General features: G+C 33.7%; 1 protein-coding gene across 2 annotated transcripts; it reads right to left on the bottom strand.

Moving 5' to 3' along the window:
* Nucleotides 1-487: 487 nt before the first annotated feature.
* IFT46_1 (Intraflagellar transport protein 46) lies at nucleotides 488-20,511 on the bottom strand. Of its 2 annotated transcripts, XM_051209262.1 has the most exons (13): nucleotides 20,224-20,511; nucleotides 19,629-20,183; nucleotides 18,898-19,004; nucleotides 15,997-16,076; nucleotides 15,193-15,250; nucleotides 12,113-13,366; nucleotides 11,422-11,496; nucleotides 10,203-10,296; nucleotides 9,219-9,353; nucleotides 6,352-6,464; nucleotides 4,848-4,975; nucleotides 1,247-1,332; nucleotides 488-598 (listed from the first exon to the last, which is right to left on the bottom strand). In XM_051209262.1, the coding sequence occupies exons 6-13, from the start codon at nucleotides 12,121-12,123 to the stop codon at nucleotides 566-568; spliced, it is 675 nt and encodes a 224-aa protein (XP_051074705.1). In that variant the 5' UTR covers nucleotides 12,124-13,366; nucleotides 15,193-15,250; nucleotides 15,997-16,076; nucleotides 18,898-19,004; nucleotides 19,629-20,183; nucleotides 20,224-20,511; the 3' UTR covers nucleotides 488-565. The 2 variants fall into 2 exon arrangements, with proteins under 2 accessions (XP_051074705.1, XP_051074706.1); XM_051209263.1 differs by lacking the exon at nucleotides 19,629-20,183 and having other exon boundaries at nucleotides 13,258-13,366.
* Nucleotides 20,512-22,602: the final 2,091 nt, after the last annotated feature.

Here is a 22,602-nt window from a genome sequence, read left to right as displayed (position 1 = left end):
ATTCTACTGCGTTTCCAAGATACTTGAATTTATTGGAGAAAAACAAAGTTATCAATTTGGAATAATTGACGCTCCGGATATTATCTCTGAATGCTTATATAGATTAGTGACAAGCGTTTTCTAAATAGTTTTTCATGGTTACGGAAAATTATTTTAAGAAATATTGGATATTGTAGTTATTGCCCATCTCCACTTTTCCAATTCAGTAGTCGATCGTAAGATATTTGGCATGGCGTCAATTTACTTAAATTCTTGCCTCAAACAGTTAATTTGATTGTTTATCTCGTACTAAAATAATGACTTCTTATAATTGGCGTTCAACATATACAATTTATTTTACCTACTGCAATCGTTCCAGTAAACTGAATTAGAATATATATTTATGTACTTCTCTGTAGTTGAATAAAACATCATGCAGTTATATCCGATACTAAATTAAAACTATGTGCTAATTTAGAGGAAATTATCCAAAGTAAATTGCAAAACAATTCGTAAAAATTATATTCATATATTCACAGGTACAAAGATATTTAACTGTAATAACCATTGCTATTTCGTAATTACATCAAGTAATAACGGATTCATTTTGACGGAAATGCTGTCAACAACAACAAGAAACAACAGTGAATGAAAATAGTTTTAGTTAATGAAATGATCATGTTAAATGAAAGAAACTCCAAGTATAACTTTCTTAATTAGTAACATTTCGAATTGATTACAATTTTATCTTATGTAACATATGGTGTACACCTTAAACCAAATATTTTGGGTATTTTATGTACAGTAGTTGCATTTCATTAGAAATGGTGATTGCGCAATGTATGTTACGAAACAAAAATGAACATCACTAAGCGACAGTCATTGTTACATTATGTATTTACTGAAATCTACCAATCAAGTTCTCTGTTTGAATGCATATATATATATATATATATAGCTAAATACTTAATTTTATTGACTAACATTGATATCACTTTCCGCTGCAAGTCCAATGGGAATTCAAGAGAATTGATCATTTGGAGCAGTGGTTCAATAGCATTAGCAGGTTGATTATAAACTCCATTTACTATAATTCAGGTAGTTGCATAATAACACTAGGGATTATAGTGCTATAAAAAAGCAGTACAAATCCAAGGTCTTTTTTTATCTACATTAGATTCTTTACCTAAGATTATTTCCTCCATTGAAGGATATAACCAGAAAATTTTTGAATACCAAATAAAATTCTAAAAATCTTTTAACTTACTTGAGAATTTTTAAATTCCAAATATAAGGAAAATAATAAGTGTAATGAATGTATTCGATTGTTGTAAACTGGAATGTCTAGAAGTGCTTTAAAAAGATGGAAGATTCGTAGGTAAAGAAAGAGATCATCGTTAAGAAATAAATGAATATAATTCAACTATTAGATCATCAAATGAGACAGTAAAGAAACACTATCAATTATTTGTGCATTCTGTAAATAGTTTTGATGTTATGAATAAATATAATAGATTTGTAATATCCCAATGAGTAGAAAAATGAGATTTTCTGACGTTTCGTGACATAGTGCTTAAATTCGACTCTATTCACTTTTAACGGGGTGTTATACAAACAAACTAACGGTGTAGCAATGGGTTCCCCTGTGTCCTCGATTGTAGCCAACCTTTTAATGGCACACATAGAATCAAAATATTTTCACCCACGACATTAAACCACGAATTTGGCTTGGATATGTAGACGATACATTTGCTGTGATAAAAAAGACTCATCTAAGATCTTTTTCAAAAGGGATAAATACTCTTTCATCTCACATCAAATTCACGAATGAGAATGGAAATGAACATGGTGAGCTACAATTTTTAGATTACTTAGTGAAAAGAAATCTAAATGGAATTCTGAATCTATCCATCTACCGAAAGCCTACACACTCTAATCGCTATATTGACTTCCATTCTGCACATCCTTTCAGTGCTAAGATCTCACTAGCCTTAAATCTTGTTAGAAAAGCTAACAAGATCATCACATCAGAAGAGGATAAAAACAAAGAACAAGAGAATGTAATTAGTATCTTACAATTTAATAATTTTCCTATGAAGATTATCAGAAGTATATTAAAACAAGACAGTTCAGTACGTAACGATAATAATAATTCGAATGAAATGCCATGAATTGGTACTGCAGTTTTACCATACCGTCATGGCACAACATAACTCTAAAGTATTTTAAAACCACAGAATTAAAGTATATTACAAAACAACGAACACACTTCGAAATACTTTAGTTCGCTTAAAAGAAAAGAAACCCTTTCTTGTCTACACAGAACTGCGTCTACAAATTAGGTTGCATCGATTGTGATGCCTTCTACATTGGAGAGTCACCTCGCGAAACCTTGACTCGTGCCAAAGAACATATTAGGTATACAAAGAAACCTCCTAGTAATCCCGTAGAACTGGATAGACTTCAAATTAAATCAGCAATAGCAGTTCACGCCATTTTCAACGACCACCGAATCGATTTTAAAAATATCAAAATATTACAAAAAGGTTTTTCCAATTACAAAGAAAGGAGAGTAGCTGAAGCGTTCCATATAATGCTTAATCCTACATCTCTCAATAGAAAAGAAGGCCTTAACATACATCCTACTTGGACAATCTATCCTAGCCACAGTCTGATTTTATTTACAATCCACACTATCATCTTACAAATTAAACTCTATCCTTTTTCACCATAAAGGTAACACAATTTTTCATCCTTAAACAGTACACACATACATACACACAAATTTACATACATGTCACTTATGAACCACTTTGACGGAAATGACATGACATTAACTTGTTCAGACCTGTCTTTTGATCACATATTCTTATTGTTTTGTTGTACGATTTAAACTTGGATTACTTTTAATTTTGTTATTTATTCTCTGAAGAATTGGCTTACACTAAATTACGAAACATCAGAAAACCTAATTTTTCTATTCATTGGGATCTTACAAATATATTAATTTGTTTATAACAATCTACCCAATCCTCAAATTATTCGCAATTATCAAGTCAAACCTTGGTAATGATACCTACAGTTTTGATGTTATCTAAATTTGTTAATGAGTCCAGTTGGAATAGACTTTTTAATATCTGTCCCAATCAAACCTCTACGAATATAAACTGTAGAAGTTGCTAGTTGATTCAGATAGCTAAAATTTTATGGATAAAAGCTGTGAAAAATTATACAGGTAAAAATAAACTTACAAAGATCATGCAACTTTACGGTTATTAACTAAACTTGTAACTTTGTTTGATAATTAATTCGTTCATTTTAATATTTATACAATCTATGTGCAAATAGGGAGTTTAAGAGAAAGTAGAACACATAAATCTTTATTAGTCTACAACACTTTACGATCTCTTCCCGAGAATCTTTCCATAATGGGTAATGAATATTGATTCTTGTGCCTGTAATTATCGCAAGTATTTTTTTTCACATTATCTAGTGAAGTTTTCCGAATCTTCAGAAGAAAACGTCTGTTATGTCCAGTAATAAGCGCAATATGCATATTTTTATTGGAATTATTTCTTAAGATGTTTTCCTGAAAAAATTAGGTTTTTTTATAATCTTTCAAGAGATCATGTTCATAACTGAATTGAATTTTAGTTTACATCATGGAATGGATTCAGTAGAAACCTAGGAAAGACTGCAAAGCTGTGTAAGTTGTGCAGATGGGGACATTATGACTGTATCGCGTTTGATTAGTTGAGATTGGAACGCAGCTACTATCGAAGTGTACTTGTTAGTGGTATTGATAAGTTAACTAGTTCGGATTGACATCTTATAATCTCTGTGTGTGTGAACTTACAGTGACAACAGTGTGTTGTACCTATTTTACGCATACCTTGGTAGCCCCTATCTTGATATGTAACACTATCCGCATTAAGTGAAGAAAAGAATAAATTTCAGAAGGATCAGAGCTAAATATAGTACTCATTTCTGAAATCATGAAATCTTTTTATAAGCTTTGTAAGATAATGTGTTCAACTTAACTGTAACTCTTAATCTATTAAAGACTGAACAGCTCAAATGAAATAAATCTTTCCTTAAACTCTTCAACATATTGTTTCTCTATACATATTCCTTTGTCTAATACTTAGAATCTTTATATATTTAGAGAATGGTTTTTGTGGATATTATAGTAATTTCAATGGTTGAGATTGTAGTGACTCACATTTATCACGAGAACACGACTGGTTTAATAAAAACAATCATTATTATAACCAACTGTACCAGTGCTTGTTTTAATGTGCTTTTGTTTGACTGTGCTAATGACAGCTATATTGTGCTTCCATTCTTATTCTTACACTTTGATTGTAACTTCGCGCGAATTCGGTTACGTTCTGTAACCAAGCTTGTATCCTGGCACGATCTCGGCATCCTTTCGATACCACTAGATCGCCAGCAAATATATCTCGACTTGGTCCATTAACTGCCTTCTGATATTTGGCTTCTCGGGGATTTTATGGATTTATTTGGTTACGTTCAACCTTCGCCTTCTGATTTATTTGGCACGTGTTTATTGGTAGCGGTGTTCATAGTTAATCACAACTCGACTCCACGCTACAAGATCATTAGTGAATCAAAGCTAGACCAGGTATTTTCATGGTGGTCTAGCTTCAATTCACTCATAATTGCATAATTTCAACCGATACAATTATATTATACATTCTACAATATTCTGTTCGTTTATTTATGTGACAATGAATTTTAGATGTAGTATTATGGTTGTATGGAAATCGTTAATTAACAACAGATTAGAGAAATTTCACATGAAATGTATAAAATAAGATCATGATTCATAATTTTGTTACACATACCACAGATTATATCTACATAATCTTTTAAACTACAATCCAACTGAGATAGTGATAATTGCATATTATTTATGGTTTCTTCAAAAGATGTTGGCCATACAGCCATAAGTTCAGATATTTCTGGCATGTTTCTGTAAAATTGGGAATAAATCAATTTCTTTTAAAATCAATGTTGGATTTGATTTAAACAAACCAATGAATATTATGTTGTGAGCACATCCATTATATATATCTAAGAATAATATCAATATAACATTTGCCAATCAGTTAATGAGAGATTAGCTTCTGACAGACCTAAAAATAATATGATTTCAATGTTATCTCATTATCGTAAGAACTTATTGCTGAAACTTAACATAACTGTGGAAAGGTAAAGAGTCGATTATTCAACGGGATCTTAATTAAACCTATTACTAGTTTACCTCTTGTCGACTGGAATTAATTAATAAATGCGACATATTACCAACAGTAATCTTGTGCTCACTAGTGATTGATTTCGGAAGGTAATTTCAGGAAACCTACTGATAAGTCGCAATCACTAGAGTTAAACTACGTTAGATATTATTCAGTTACCCGACAATGGGATTGAGTGATAGTTGCGTAATACAATGAATCAACTTATTTTAAATACAAATCACTGAATGCTAACTCACAAGACTGGCAGTTCCTAGCGTCAACTCTTGATAGGGTTGTGGATATGCACCGCTGAAGATTCCCAGACAAGAAAGAAACATCTGTCCAATATTTCCTGATTTTCAATGGTTACCTACTTCTATTCACTCAGTGATGTGAACTATGTATAAATTTCATTAACATAAAACGGGAAATTGAATTTGATATACTTTTCTATCTACCAACTAAAATATGGCAACACTGATTCATTAAATAATCAGATAGCTACCTATATACCGTTCCAGGTCTTCATTGGTTTTTCTTCAAGTAGTAATCAATCTCATGTTGGTTTAGTCCATATTGTGGTGTGTGGTACTTATATTGACATAAGTAGCATATGATGTTAGTCGTGAACAGAAGGTCTGGCAGCAGAGAGACAAGAGGATCGAACAGTAATGAATGGAAACAGAATGCAATTTGTATGAAAATGCAAGAACAATGAGGTCTGAGTCATTTTGAGACGATTGGTGAACATTTTGCAAATTGAGCATTTACCATATGATTGTTAGATTTTATTAACATGTTCAGTAATTTTGTGTTAAATACATTGGGTTGTTCCCACCCGTGTTTTGTGCTCTACGATATCACTCTAAGTGTACTCTATCGACAAAGCTACAGTGTAGTAACTATTTATTGGAGATTGTTCAGTTTAAATTGAGATCATGAACCAATCAATATTATACCATCATTGGAAATTCGTAAGCAATGGATAGCCTATTCTTCCTAATATGGGACTCCTCAGCAGTGCACATTTACACTAGTCAGCAAGTTACTGGCTTAAAGTTTTACATTATTTTGCTGTAAGTGAACTATTATGTATATGTAATCTACTCACCTTGTATAGTGTACAGTTGGTGCAGGTTTGGCTCTATACAAATCTGTTATACTTTTAATCCAATTTTCTATGACTTTTGTTTGTTGCTCAGCGTTTTCAATACTTTTAACTATCTAAAATTTGTATTTTTTTTTGAAAAAAAAAATAACAATCAACTAAAACTACAACTCATGGTTTCTTGTTTTCTAAAAGTAAACTGAAAAAAATTGCTTATTACTCTACCAATTTTAAATGTTACTGAGATTTCGTTATAAATTAAAACGTTGATTTAAGCACTACCCCCACAAAAACATTCATTAACCTTATAAGATAACTGAAGACTCAGAAAAAGGATAAGGATATCTACCAATCCACAATTGTTTGCTCTTTTCATACTGCATATTCTTTGTTTCTATAGTCATTAAAAATGCAATTGTCTTATTGCTTTTTCTTAATATTTCACTAAGCTGATTTACTGCTCTGTGTTTTTATGGATGTTATGAATATATTCATATTTAGTAATACCATAATATAATAATATTTCTTAGTATACAATGCATTTGATTCTTCCTCGGCCACATCTAGGGAGTATATAGTCTTGATTCTATAATAAAGTGTTTTAACCAGGTTCCTTTTATATTGTAGTGGAATACAACTAAGGATCACCGGGTAAGTAATAGGGAGGTTAGACGCAGGGTATTAGGGAATGATGGTAAATCAGTCGATGAGGTTATGAATCTTCATCGACTGAGATGGTTGGGCCACGTGTTACGTATGCCCGAACACCGATTACCACAACGTGTAATGCTAACTGGTGTTGGAAATGGTTGGAAGAAAGTTAGGGGCGATCAAACCAAAACGTGGCATCAGTGCTTGAAGTCACTAACTTCTAGTCTGAGCCATGTTGGTAGATGCAGACTACTTGGTTGGGGTCCGCGTGACTATCGTAACCAATGGTTGGAGACTCTTGGTGACATGGCTCAGAATCGATCACAATGGCGTCGGTGTATACACTCCCTGTCTTCCCTTAAACTAAGAGATTAAAATCGCTTCATATCTTTCTTTCTACGAACTAATTATTTCTTCCTGTGCTATATCCTTATTGCAATCTTTCTTATTTATATTCCACCTCTGAATTAATTACTTTTATGAATCCGGTGTCCATCTTGTTGTGTTAATAAGGTATGGCAACTTGGACCGATGCATATATGTGCCTGGTCCTACGTTGTAGCTGACTGACTGACTGATATTGGCCAACCCAAGTGGTTTTCTCGTTTAAGTTCCGTCTTAGTGACCAATCTATTCTTTTCGTAAGTAATACATTTAGAAAAGTTATTCTACCTCTGTTTTCTTCCTCACATGTGAATTTAATAGACGGATGAATTTCATCAAATCTTTGGAGTATCTTCATCCGGTTAGTATGCTGGTTAAAAAGGATGAAATTATCGTCTATATATCAACAGTTAAAAGAAAACTTGTCAGTATCCTGTGTTAATGGACCGTTTTCTAGTTTGGTGATAAAAATGTCAGCTAACATGAGACTTAGTGGTGAGCCTATCGTAACACCATCTATTAGTCTAAATATTTCGCCATCGAATATGAAGTTAATGTTCGTAGTACATTTTAATAATTTTGAGATGGTGGAGAAGATTTGTAGCTCAGGTTTGTTTGTGCTGATGATGTCGTTCAGAAGAGCGATGAAAGCTCCACGACCAAACCATCCAGCTCAGAGAACAAAACTCCACCAGAAACATTTTAATAATAATTTCTCGACGATATCCATATGGATTGTAGTCTCTATTCCCTCTTCTGTAAGTTGTTCACAGATAGATTCAAAATTCTATCTGAGTGGAGTATCGGCGAACAATGATGTTAGATTCATGGTCATAAAACATCTTAGTAATTTCAGTGAATTAGTCTTGAAAACCGACATATTTATTCATGATGACAACCATAAACTTCATTACCGATAATGTGAAATGAATTATTAGAAGTTGGAAAAACATAAGTTATAAAGTTCTCAATTCTTAGCCGAAGACCTCATGTTCTCTGGAGCTTCAAAGGTATTGGGTTCGAACCAATATAATATTATACTAGGATGAGACAGCCGTCCGATTTTTTCAGATTTTCAATAGTTGTCTAACTTAAATCAATCTATGATCTTAGTACAACTCAAAAATTCCCACTACCCCCGTATTGATATTCTAATTTATTTTAAAAACTATTTTCAAACCATTGCAACCTCCAAAAAGCCCATAAGTAAATGATAAATTAAATATTAAACAATAGCTCTATGGGTAATTGGTTTAAAATCCGAATATCAAGAAAATAATTTGTTATACCTAATGACCTTGTTCCCTATTAATATATGACGTAATGATACCACCGATTAGAGAACAGTGACTTATCTACCGGACCAATGTCGTATAAACCCGTACGAGCAATCTAGAGTCCTAATCGGTACTTTTCACCTAACCCTGCTTGTTGAGTTCAGAACACCAATCTCAGTCTCCGTGATATGAATTATTTATTTCAAATATATTGGGTTTATATACAAACCAAACAGAATACATCGCATCATAAAATAGAAACCAACATTTGTGCAAGATCTAGCCAAAAGTGGCTGTGATTGTGGGAGACTGTAATTAATAAACTGGGGATAACTTGAGAATAATGAATCGTATAATAATAGTCTATGGGTCAAAATAAAGCTCATAATAAGAGGAACATTAATACGCATAGGTTAGCTGCTTAACAATTATACAACAAAAATATATGTTTTGTATTAGTCCATAAATAGATCACAACAGTTACCATTTATTATTCTCGTTGGGATATATCATAATTCAATGAAATTATTTGACTAAAAAAATACACACAGAACTTACTACTTGTTTTGTTGCAGTTTGCTTTGACAAAGCTCTCAATTGTAAATTAAGTACTGTTGGATCTGACTGATTAGCACATGGTTCATCCAAGACCAATAAACCTAAATAATCTGGTTTACCATCTGGTCTGGGCACCTATTTCGGTAGAATTAAAATGTATATTTGAAAACATCAGTTAAGATATTAAAAAATAATTTACAGTTGATAGAAATTTATCAAAACCATTTGAATTATCCGCTAATATATTTTTAAATGATCTAAATAGACGAAGTCAAAATGTACGCTGTTTCTGCAATGTATTCATACATTTTTAAACAAACTATTTAAAAACATAGAATTATGAATCTGATTATGCATGCAATAAAAACAAATGAAGCTGAAATATTTGCCATATGGAGTTTACTTTTCATTGCATAAATAGAGCTTCAAAGATATTATGAACATTGTACAATAACACAATGTCACATTTATACGCTTAATGGTAGTCCATATCGTAAAAACCAATAAAGAAGTTTAATACTTTAGATGGCTAAAAATTAATCGGTAGGGAGAACAAAATTTTATTCTGGTTGATATTCATTATCAAGTCACTTCTGTATTATGTAAGAATTTGATCGTTCAACAGTAACTGCTTGAATCTACTCTATAAAAGTAAAATAAATATAAAGCAATAATTTGTTTAACAATTATTTTCTTCAGATATTTACTCATTCGGTAATCTTATGTCATCAATTCGACATTTGGCAGTAATCATCATTTGGTCATTGTATTCACTAGGGTACATATTGATGAAAATAACCAACTCTTGCTGTATTTTCACACACAATCTCCTTACGCATTATTATAACATAAGTAATCTGAATGAAAGATATTTCAGTTAGAATTATACAATTAGTTTAAACTATCCACTTATCTGCTATGAGAATTATAAATTATTTTAGTAACAAGATTTATCTGAAATATTGTTTGAGAACAACAACTAACTTTTAAAAATGCATCAATATCTCCAACAGCTGGTATATAATCAGGAATGAATGGTTTCAACTTTGTTTCTAATTCGATTGTTTGAGGTGTATATCTAAGTTTAAGAAAAAACAAAAAATAGAAGCTTACAGGTATCAGTGTTAAAGATTTATTTATTTTATTTATTTAAACACAAATATTGGTACAAGGAGGCACCAAATATACATGCACCACATAAATCATTTGATTTGTGTGATGGCTGTGATACTGCCCGAGTGCCAAACCGAAGCATGTGGTGTTCTTAGGAGGCTACACCCAAAGCCTTTGACCTAAAGGTCTGGTCCACAAGGCAAAGGAGCAACGTCAGGAGATGCAGTCCCATCGTAGCCGGTCACCAACAACAGGTTCATACGCCATTTGTTTCTTTCAGGATCCTGGAGCCCACGCGCACCATTGGTTTGGAATCAGGGTTTTCCAACTCCCCTAGGTGGATTCTCCGTGTCCACCAACCCGGTTAAAGCGCAGGATATTCGCTTTTCTAACTTTCAATTTCGTAAACAACACCCCCGGCACACCGTAGATTCCACTGTATACCGTCACTGAGCATGTGACTAAATAACATTATCTAGGGAATCAGCTCAGAATGATTACATGTCAATGGAGACTGATCAGCTGTAGTCCGTAATGCTAAGGTTGAACTTGATAATTTCAGATGATTTAAATTGTTTTGTTTTATCCCATTGAGTAGAAAAATTTTATTTCTGACGTTTCGTGACTTAATATAAGTCAATTCTTCAGAGTACATACAATTTTTCTCCTCATTGAGATATAACGAAAAAATTTCATTATTAAGAAGATTGAAAAAAAATAAAATATATATTTAGATTAATATAATTATTTTATAAAGGAATATTTGCTGAGACTATAATTTATGGACGACCTTTGAGCGACGCTAGACTGAACTTGAGAGTGTCCACTTATTAACCAGGACGAAATGAGGGTTATGAACCTGTGTGAGGAATTAGAATTACAATTTACAGTTGATGATTAAACTTAGGAATTAGATTTAGCGTTTTTATCACGAACTGACATCAGCTATAATACCAAAACTCTATTTATCCAAAATGATGAGTGAATTTCGCGCCAAAATCGGAGACCTTATATCTTATGCGTGATTGGTTCGTCCATAAATTATAGTCTCGCCGAATATTTATTTATAAATCTATGTGTACGAAGTTACCTTTGAATATATTCAAAAATTTCCTTAATTTCAGACGATACAGTCAAATGTTCATAATCGGCCGGATTGTAGACACTAAAAAGAACGATGAAAATATTTGGCCTGGAGAAAATTCTTGTCAACTTCAGTTATTACTACCATATACTCATAACTGTTTAGTAAGTAGTAATATATGGGTTTTTTCGCTCTTTTATGCAAATAACTACAAAAGTTCTAGAATGAAGTTGAATTTGTCGTTTGAAATTTTGATATTGCCCAATATTATGAAGTCACATTTTGGTTAAATATCATGTTTAAAAGAATGAAACAAATTTTATTATTTGAACTCAGTAGCTCAGTTGATGAGATGTTGGAGTTGAAAAATAAAGGTACTAGTATCAAGTCCCAATGAGAACATTAACATCAGGATCCATATGCACCAGCCGACAAGTCCCACGTAAGACGAAACGGACACCCTGGATCCCATTGTACACTGTTATTGAACATGTGATTAAATAACATTATCTAGGAAATACGCTCAGAATGAATACATGACAATGGAGACTGATCAGCTGTGGTCCGTAATATTAACAACGTGAAGATACAAATTCATACAAATAAATATTACTTATTTTCTAAATATTTTGGAAATTTTATTTTACATATGAAAATACGAAATCGCTCAGAAGATATTTCTTCGTACAACCATTACCTCGTTTTCATGACGAAAACACAAAATTCTTTTAGTTCTTGACATTTCCAATTTAGTTATTATCATTATGTAACAGAAAATTAGCGTCCAGTGAGTAATCATGTGGTGTGGGCTACTGATGTCGACAGATATAAGTAGTATGTATCAGCAATCGAAAGTGGAATGCCTGGAGGCAGAAGGCTAAGACGATCGAAGGAAAGAGAACAACAACAGAGAGTGATTGGTGTGGAAACGAAAGAACAATAAAGTCCGAGACGATTGATTGACATTTTGCAAATGCAAAATTTGCTGTGTGGTTCTCATATTTTACTAAGATATTCTGTAATTGTGACTTCAAATACATTCGATTGTCCCCACTTGTGTTCTCGTTCACTACAGATTTCGTCTATAAAAAGTTTTTGGCATAGTTTTACCATTGAAATTTGCCAAGTGTTCGTTAGCATTTCATTCTAATAAAGGATGATAATCTCAGTTTGTTTTTAAAACAAAGAAGATTTTTTCGGTTGTCATATTTCATCCGGCACAGGTTGGACGGTTGACTAATAAACTGACTGATTGGTTGACATATTCAGTTAGCGAATGAGTAGACGAGTGTAAGTACATAGAACTTTGTGTGATATTGTATGGATCCAACGTTCCCGACGTTTTATAAAAACAGAAAATAACAGTAAAATATATGAGTACTAATAAACAAGTGTCACATTCAATGAGGTTGATGACAATGCAACTTACCAAATATAGATTCGTGCACTTGGCTTTGAATCACTCGTCGTGTGAAGGTTAGTGATACTACCTAGGTGTTTAAACCGAAGTAGGTGGAGTATGATTTAAACTATCAACTTAATGGTTTTAAACCGAAGGCCTTAACCACTAAGTCATCTATCAGTTATAATCAGTTTTCAGTTATTCAAATTTAAATCTTCAACCATCTACTTTGTTTCCTATTTAAAGTGATATTTAGCGAAGGGAAACTAATAATCAGTTGTTTTTATAGTATAATATTGCGCTTTGATTTAATTTCTTTGTTGCTTTTCAAAAGTTTATTAATATTTCAGTAAACAAAGGAAACCTGCAGACTATCGATACTTACATAGAATAAATAAATCCCTATATAGAATGTTCTCTGTTTTGTAAATTTGACATACCCTTCAATGACATCAGGGATATTAGAATTTTCATCATCGTCATCTTCATCATCTTCATCTTCATCATCATCATCATCCTCATCCTCATCATCGTCATCGCCGGAACTATCTAAAAACAATAAAAATAAAATTAAAACTACGATGAAAAGTGTTTATTTTAGTAATTGGATTACAATTTATTTTATAAATTTAAGTTTACCACAAAAATTTACCCATACTTGTTAATCAATGAATGACTTAGCTGTTCATCTTGTATTAACTTTACTAAGAATAATATGAAGTTGTTGTAAAGATTAAAAATGCATATTTTATTTTACATGTTACCTACACAAATGACTTAATTCAAATGAAAACCAAACTATGAAAAATTGAGCATTTAACTAACTAGCTATCATCTTTGTATGTTCTACAAGCAATTTATTATCAACAAAACTGGAAAATATAAATAATCTAATGATTATTTAACCAATCACTTACTTACTTACGCATGTTACTCCCAATAGAGCATAGGCCGCCGACCAGCATTCTCCAACCCACTCTGTCATGGGTCTTCCTTCCCGGTTCTATCCAATTCTTGTTCATTTTTCTCGTGTCTATCTCCATTTCCCAGCGTAATGTGTTCTTTGATCTTCCTCTTTTCTTTTGGCCTTGAGGGTTCCATGTGTGTCCTATTCATTTCCAGGGTTTCCTCCTGATTTCTTCCTCCGCTGGGATCTGATTTGTTCTCTCCCATAGTATGCTGTTGCTGGTAGTGTCTAGCCAACGCATCCGAAGTATTTTGCGTAGACAACTGTCAATAAACACTTGAATCTTCTGGATGATGGCTTTAGTGGTTCTCCAAGTTTTTGCCCCATACAGTAGAACTGTCTTGACATTCGTATTGAAAATTCCGACTTTTGTGTTGGTTGGCAGTTGTTTTGAGTTTCAGATGCTCTTCAGTTGTAAATATACTGCTCTTGGTTTACCGATCCGCGCCTTCACATCTGTATCAGATCCACCCTGTTCATCAATGATGCTGCCCGGATATGTGAATGTTTTTACATCTTCCAAATCTTCTCCGTTAATTGTGATTGGATTGGTGCATTCTGTGTTGTATCGGAGAACCTTGCTTTTCCCTTTGTGTATATTGAGACCTACTACTGCTGCTGAGGCTGCTGCTACGCTGGTCGTCTTCTCCTGCATTTTTTGTTACGTGTGCGATAGAAGAACCAGATCATCTGCGAAGTCTAGATCGTCCAACTGCATCCTAGATGTCCATTGTATCCCGTGCTTCCCTTCAGATGTTGACGTCTTCATGATCCAGTCGATCACCAGGAGGAAGAGAAAGGGTGAGAGTAAGCAACCTTGCCTAACACCGGTCTTCACTTCGAACGACTTTGTCAACTGTCCTCCATGCACGATTTTGCAGTGTAATCCATCATATGTGTTCTGTATGATATTGACTATCTTCTGAGGCACGCCGTAGTGTCGAAGAAGCTCCCATAGTGCAGTCCTGTTCACGCTGTAAAATGCTTTCTCATAGTCAATGAAGTTGATATAGAGTGATGAATTCCGTTCAATTGATTGTTCCATAATAATTCGTAGTGTTGCGATTCGGTCTGTACTCGATCGACCCTTAAGGAATCCTCAACCAATTAATATTCATATCTAAATGTATTTTATTTATATATCTGTCATATGAACAATCAGAGTACTTAATATGTGAAAATAATGACACAGATTTTATACTTTCATTCCTTTATGATGATAAAACAGTAATAAAACTTAGTGAATCAAATAAGATTCTTAAATCCCTTGGTTGAATTGTCAAAATAACAATGTTATATTTTAATTATTATTAGTTCATTATTCGTTAGTTAACATTACATTTGCTCCATCTTTATTCATTATTTCAATTAATAAAAAAAATCAATGATACATGAAAAATAAACCAACCTTGACTACTTGATTTTTCATTGTTTGACTTCTTTTCAATGATTGATTTTGGTGCAGTCTAATAAGGTTAGAAAAAAAAGCGAGATAAAATGTTAGACTTTAGTACTAACAAGAATGATTTGAAATTAGTTCAGATCACAGAATAATATCAGACGTAGAACCTTCAAAAATGTAGTAGTAATTAGTAGGTGTTTTGTTCTAGTTCTGAACTTTTAGGCATTATGTGCTCATGATCCTCTACAAGGTAGAACTATGAGCCACTAAGTGTCGTTGTACACGTTACGCCAATAGACAGTTGAGTTGGAATTAGGCTCTAATGGTGCTATACAGAGCAAAAATGGTTAAACTATTCAGCCTAGAGAAATAAACGCAACTGGTATCATACACTTGAGTTACTGACCTTTTCGGTATCCTATAATTTTGTAACAAGAAGTAACTCTCACCTAAAGACATTTATGGAATATTATTTTATTCCTGATTTAATTCCTTACGACAGGTCATATTTTATTATTAGATCTTGATGAAAGTTTATCTCTAGGCTAATTACTACTCAATCCATGAAACGACTGTACGATATTCCGCTTTTTTACCAATTTTTCGGCTGAGTAGGTGAAAATTGACTATAGACTACAAGAAATCTCTACAGAACAATTATAGTCTATAAACAAATATGATTAAACAATGTTAAACATGTTTTTACTCGTAGAATAATAATGTAAAGCAATTAATGTCTACTTAAAAAATACATCTTTTCATCAAATTAAAGTGAAAGAATAGATAAAAAAGGAAAGTGGCATGGCTTACTTTAATTGATTTATTTAGTAATTCATTCTTTATTTTTCTTACTGATTTACTGTTATCTCTATGAGAATCTAAATGATCGACTAGATAAAAAGAGCAACAAAAACAAAAAACAAATTAAACGAATAGATTGTAGTGATTAAAGGTGTCAATTATGAAGTGATTAGAATGTTTAGAACTGAGGAGAGTTTATTATACTACGATATAGTGTAAAATGAAAATTATGTTTATCTTATACTCCATATGATGAATATATGGAAAATAAGACAATAGGAAGGAAAACGAAAAGCAATCAAAATAACAACAGGATAGGGAGAATGACGAAGTGTATGAAGGACAACTGAAGGAAGATATGTGAATGATGTATTTAATTCATGATTTTCATATTTTACAAAGTCACTGTGTGATTTTGTTTCATGGAGTCATTTCGTTAACTTTTCCGGAATTCCATCCACAATTACTCAGGAAAATGTGAGAAAACATATAAGAGACTGCTTATGATCTGAAGAAGTATTTAAAGATATATTAATTTCTTGAACGCTTGAATGTCTCAGCAAAACTGATCTTGAAGATACAGGAAAACGATTGTAAGCTACAATATATATCCAGATTCTATCATATTTTAGCTACGGATTCTTTTTATTTTTACGGCAATAACGGAGCATAAAGTTCCCTAGGTCACTTTCAACGTCTCCCATGGTTGTTAGCATGGTATAGTTTCAGTATTTCATTTCATAAGGTAAATAATATCAACATTTTTATTTAGGAGAATTTGTGAGAATTCATCATAACAGGAAGATGATTTTCACATAAAACCGTTGTTCAAGAACAGATGGCGACTATAGGGAGTTGGACGTCAGGCTCATCCTAAATTTAAACATCCCAAGAATATATGTCCAAAATATCAGTCAGTCAATCACAAGCAAATTGGGACCTAGCACAAACGTCCATCAATTCACGCCGCTACACTGTATCACCACGAGTCGAAATCATCAAAATGAATGCCAAAGTAGTATAAATAGCAGTAGCGTTAGCGTGATACTAAAAACGATATTAGGCGTGGAAGATATATTTAAGGAAACTCCAGAATATAACGGACAAAATATTTTTAGAACTCATGACCTAGAGAAAGACAAAAACATTATTCATTTGTACCACTGTCACCAGTTTTAAATCATGTCAATTGTTATCCCCGACCCCTAGTTACGATGGTCTGGGTCTACCAACATGGCTTACTTCAATAGTCAGTGACTTGATAAACTGATTCCATATGAGGTTGAATCCAGGACCCACGTTGTAGGTGTCCGTTTCTCAAGAATTTCACGCAAGAACGAAATGGTCATTAAGTCTACCTCAGTTTTTAACGGTCTTCTAGCATTCTCGTTATATAACAAATATGATCGTTTACTTCATAAAGGCTAAAATATCACAATTGAGTTCACCAGAAAATAGGTTTTGTCAAAACGTATCATAAAAATCAAATATTGTGAGACTGAATTCTTCAGAGATGTTCTCTCCTAGTATGTAATAATAACAATAATCTATGTAAAGAAACCCTTACGAAGCTTCTGGAATGCATGGCTTATATATTCTCATTTAGGCATTGAGTCGAAATCCAATTTATCAAACTCATTATTCATCATAAATATTCTTACAAATATCAATACTAAGCAAACAGGAAGCAAAAGAGTGGATATACTGTTTTTCATATATATGATTTTAACTAACAATCGATTTTCGCTTGAACATATAACACGATATTGTTTCACTTGATTGAAAGTCGTTAGATAAGACGTTATCTTTCATTCTCTATGTTCGTCAAAGTACCTCTTGAAAATGGTGGTATTTCTTAAAGTCCACATGCGAAACTTACCACACTGCTATTGGTTTTTGGCAGTTTTGAACTGAAATTATTTTTTCAATATTCAAACTATGATCCCTTACTTTTACTACTGCTGAGGCATACTTCCTTTAACAAGTTTCTTAGGCTTTGAAATCCTAAGACGTTTTATATTTCTGAGATCATCCTAATTATTTACCTCATAAACCTTTCATGGTAAGTCCAATATAATTTTTTTAGACAAGGAATAATTTTTAACTCTGAAATAGCCTCGTCTAAGGACGAAAACAAGATGTTCTCAGTATTTATCGTTTAAAGTCTATGGTTCTATAGATATATTATTTTATAATCAAAACATACTGTAAGTATATTTTCATATAAAAAGATTAAAAAAATTCTTCCTGGTCCTGAATCAGCAAACAATAAAACAGAACCTAAGAATTGACTGATGATTATTTCACCCTACTTTCTATATATTGGAACTTTCCTGGGATTAAACTGAGTGCATTTAAGACTGTATTTGGTTAGCAAACAAGATATGACCACAGAAAATATATTTTATAAAGGCGAAAATGGACAGGTTTTATCTTTATCAAAATAATGCCGATTCGTGTTATCACGCCTGCCTTATCTCCAGTTTCATTTTTTAAAACACCCTCGAGAGCAGCAAGAAGTTAGGGGTTCTAGCTGTCTTGTTCCTTCAAATCCTTTCCCTAAATTCGTTTCATCACTAATCATATTGACAGTTAACTGGTAGTCGATAAGCAAAAATGGTCTAATGTTCTTAATACTCCCATCAAAACGTTGGCGTAACGGTTGTTCTATGGTCGCATTATTCAAGAAGCCTGCACAGTCTTCAATTAGGCCCCTTATTAACTCGCAAAGAGTTATTTTTTAGCTAGATATATCTCTCGACATTACTCAACTTTTCATCGTTTTCCTTCAAGTTGTTTTATGTTCTGCCAAAATCTTACCAACCCAGTTCACGTATTTACTGGACAAGCCAAGTAACAACAGGTAATTTATCTCAAAACAAAATACGTCCATAAAAAGTCAAAAATTACCTCGAAACCTATCAAAATTTTCAGCAAGAGACTGTTGCAGTCGTGGTGTTGCTATATCTTCTGAATCTGGCACATCAACTGTTTCGTCATATGGTTTATCCATATATCTGGGCATTTAAAAACGTGGGATAAATCTAAGCGGTACAGTTTTAATGCATATATATATATATATATATATATATATATATATATATATATATATATAATGATCGCGGTTTAAAAACATCAAAAAAAAACGTTCCAAGGCACAGTTTTGTATATAATTATATTTCCCATAGGTGTTTACCAGGTGTACCGACAACAGATTTCACTCCACGTAGCATGCAATTCCATTGATTTTTAAATCAAAAAAATGTTATGTACTACACACATTGTTAGTAATATCAACCACTGAGTTTCAAATAACATAGATTATATTCTTCAGTATCAATAAGTTATTATATTCTATAACAGGTGTCAAAAATGTAGTAATTTTAGCACACTTTGATTTTCGGGAGACTTGGTCCAGGCAAATTTTTCACCTTATCTTATTCTTTCACTTCCAATAAGCACAACTAGATGTATCCCTTGTTTTATTAAATAGATCGTGAAGGTTGATCTCAAAAATTAATCTAGGTCAGTAGATTGCTGGTTAGAAGAATCTATTTTAAAGAGCAAGATACAGAAGATGACTTCAGAACTTTACAGATTTAAGCGAATTATGACTGAAAGATAGAGTGTGAAAAATGTACCTTTTACTTTAAAATCAAAATGTCTAGCCTTGTCACTAGACTGAAGACAGGTAACCAAGTCCTAGGACTTGATATTACAAAAAAGAGTTCTAGCGAAATTCACTTGCTGACAAGTTAACAACGAAAAATCATTTTTCGAAAAAGAGCTACCTAACATCAAGATGAGAGAACAAGGAAAACAAGTAGTATATACAAGCTTGTCACAAAGACATCAGTATCCCAATCTCCCGATTTTGGTAGAATTTTGGGATTTTACCCAGATCCCAACGACAGTTGGCAGTTTTGGAAATTTTCATCGACCTAAGGAAGTTTCAGGGCTATTTTTCCATTACCATGAAACAGACAAAGTATCCGCCAAAACAAGGATATTGAGATTCTTGAAATCTATTCCGGATATGTTAGATAAGCTCTTTTCAGCCTTTCATTCTCGAAATCTGCTTAACTGTTAGAAATAGTAGTATATTGTGTGAGAGATTTTGAATAACTTGGTCAAACAGATGTATAAATATTTGAATTAAGATTTTGACAATTGTAAGTCAATTATCTCATATAAATCTACGTAAAGCCACGTTACAATAAAAAACCGGACAAATACATTCTTATGAGTTATTTCCACTTTTAGTGAGTAAAATCGATTAGTAGGTCGCCATATGGTATTTGTTGGGAGGTATTTGAACACGCCCACGACAGCGTAGTTATGACTTCAGTATTCAAACTTCAAACATTTTTAGGCAGGCTATACAACCACTTTATTTCTTGTAGTCTGCCTCTTTGTAGTATAAAGGAGCTTAAGGGCGCAAGGTTGTATAATCCAGGTTTTATTCTAACGAAAACTGAGGAGACGATAAATTACGTAACAATGGGTTGAGTGGTAATTATGAAATGGTTCAAATTGTTTATATGGTTGTGGACGGAATAGAAGAATCTTTCGCTTAACGGGCTTCCGTGTCTAATTGCAGTGGATCAATAATGCCTCCAGGCAAGAACCTAGGTATATTAACGGTAGTAGAGGAAAAAAGATTTAGGTAAATCATAGTAAGATATTATCCTTGGTCCTTAAGAATAGGTCAAGGTTCCTCTTAAAGGACTCCTGGGAAATCGCTTGGACTAGCTTCGCCGGCAGCGAATTCCAGCATTTGACAACTCTTAAAGTTGAGGAGGAGAACATTACACCAAACAGCGTTGCCAGGATTGAAGTTGCTTCCCTCAGTATATCAGAATGAACCATTTCCGGACATGAATTGTCTTTTTTAAGTGCTGCAGTTTCACTTCGGAAAGTCCAGTGCAGTTGCAGATGAAGCTTTCATCAATATAGTTAGCTTGGAACGGTCGAAATGTCCGAGAGTACTGTTCATCTAGAATATTAGCGGCGTTACCGTCGATGTCGTTCGGGCGATTAGGATCTCACAGTTGGGAAACTGAAGTTTTGGCTAATCGAAGAGAGACTGCATAACAGAATAAGCTTCTTGGATTGGGAACAAATTCATCGATAAGCATTATCTGGTACTGAGGCCTAACTACTCTTGTTGCCTTCGTACATATGTTCATTATTTCTTTGTATTGCCTGCATGAGCCGTTGTTAAATCGTTTGTATTCTGCCCAACAGTAACTTTTGCGGCTTAGCAATCCAAGAGTGCGATTCGGGATGACTGCATGTTGCTTGTAGATTTTAAGGACTGTTCGCTGAACAGAATGCTTTGTAGCACATAAAATCGTGTGTGGTAAGAAATTATAATGAGCATCCACATCAAAATGAGAGGGAACTTCCCAGTTCACCTGCTGTAAATTGTCCTGTGGAACTGATACATCCAACCGTTTGAAATCCCGGTGCCTGTTGTTAAGGGGATGTATTAGCTTAGTTTTTCTGATAAATCTGAAAGCTATGATGGCGTGATCACTTCCCTCCATGGGAGCGAGCGTTGAGAGATGTCAGTTAGGAATTCTTCGTTTGTAAATACGCAGTCAAAGCGCAACGGCATCTGACTGTTTCTTTAACGAATTGTCCACTTCATATTTTCGAATAATTACAGATTTTCAACGAGGTTGAAGAATCGAGCTTCAGTAGCGTTATCATCATCAATATACGTATGTTTCGCGAGATTGACTTATGGAAGATCGAAGTCCTCGGGAATCAGGATTGGAGTGAATCCAAGACGAGCAGAGCAGGACAATCCTTCCAGTATACAATTGTTGTACTCGTTATCAACAGTGGTCGTCCTGTAGATGACAACAAGACACCTCTAAGTGGCACTTCACGGATTCATCAAGATTGATAATCTCTTGGTTGTGCACTTGATGTACCTCCGGGCAATATCGTAAGTATAAGGCTACTACACTACCAGTTCCTGTTTATCTATCATTGTGAAACAAAGACATCCCGGGTATTGCTAGCCGCTGGTAGGTAAACTGAGAAGATATCTAAATTTCAGACGTTCCTGTCAGATGAGCATTATCAGCACTGCTGAGTTCACGTAGGTAATCCATTTTATTAAGTAAACTCGCGGCGTTCATGCATAAGTATTTTATGGTTTTATTTTGAAATGCGTGAGCTTCCTCGTCCTGTTTGTTTGTATGAGCCTTATGTGAATGAATAGGTAGCCTGTCCATACAAGGTTTGGCTAGCTGACAGTCCCTGTCCTTCCCATTTTTTATTATCTAGACAGTCCACAAGTGGAATGACCAGCCCCAACTGCCCTTGTACCTGATCATGGCGCCATGTTGACTATCCGGATTTATATGGATTCCAGCTGGCAACCGGCGTCTGTATGTACGAAATGCTTTCAGTGTTGCAGTTGCCGTATGGGAGGATGGGGAGATTGTCTTCATTAGCCGTGGTCTAGAATCTCCGTCCTTCTTGGCTAGTCTCGTCACATGTTAAGTCAGTATGTTTTCGAGCCTTGAGGATTGCTTGATGAATTTCCATTTGCTAACATCAGAGTGTGTTTGTCCAGGGTCTGTGTTTTCCGGTACACCT

Source organism: Schistosoma haematobium, chromosome 1 (genome assembly GCF_000699445.3).
Source record: "Schistosoma haematobium chromosome 1, whole genome shotgun sequence".
Taxonomy (NCBI): Eukaryota; Metazoa; Platyhelminthes; class Trematoda; order Strigeidida; family Schistosomatidae; genus Schistosoma; species Schistosoma haematobium.
The sequence above is the reverse complement of the archived record's forward strand: the minus strand, read 5'-3'. Positions and strand labels throughout refer to the sequence as shown.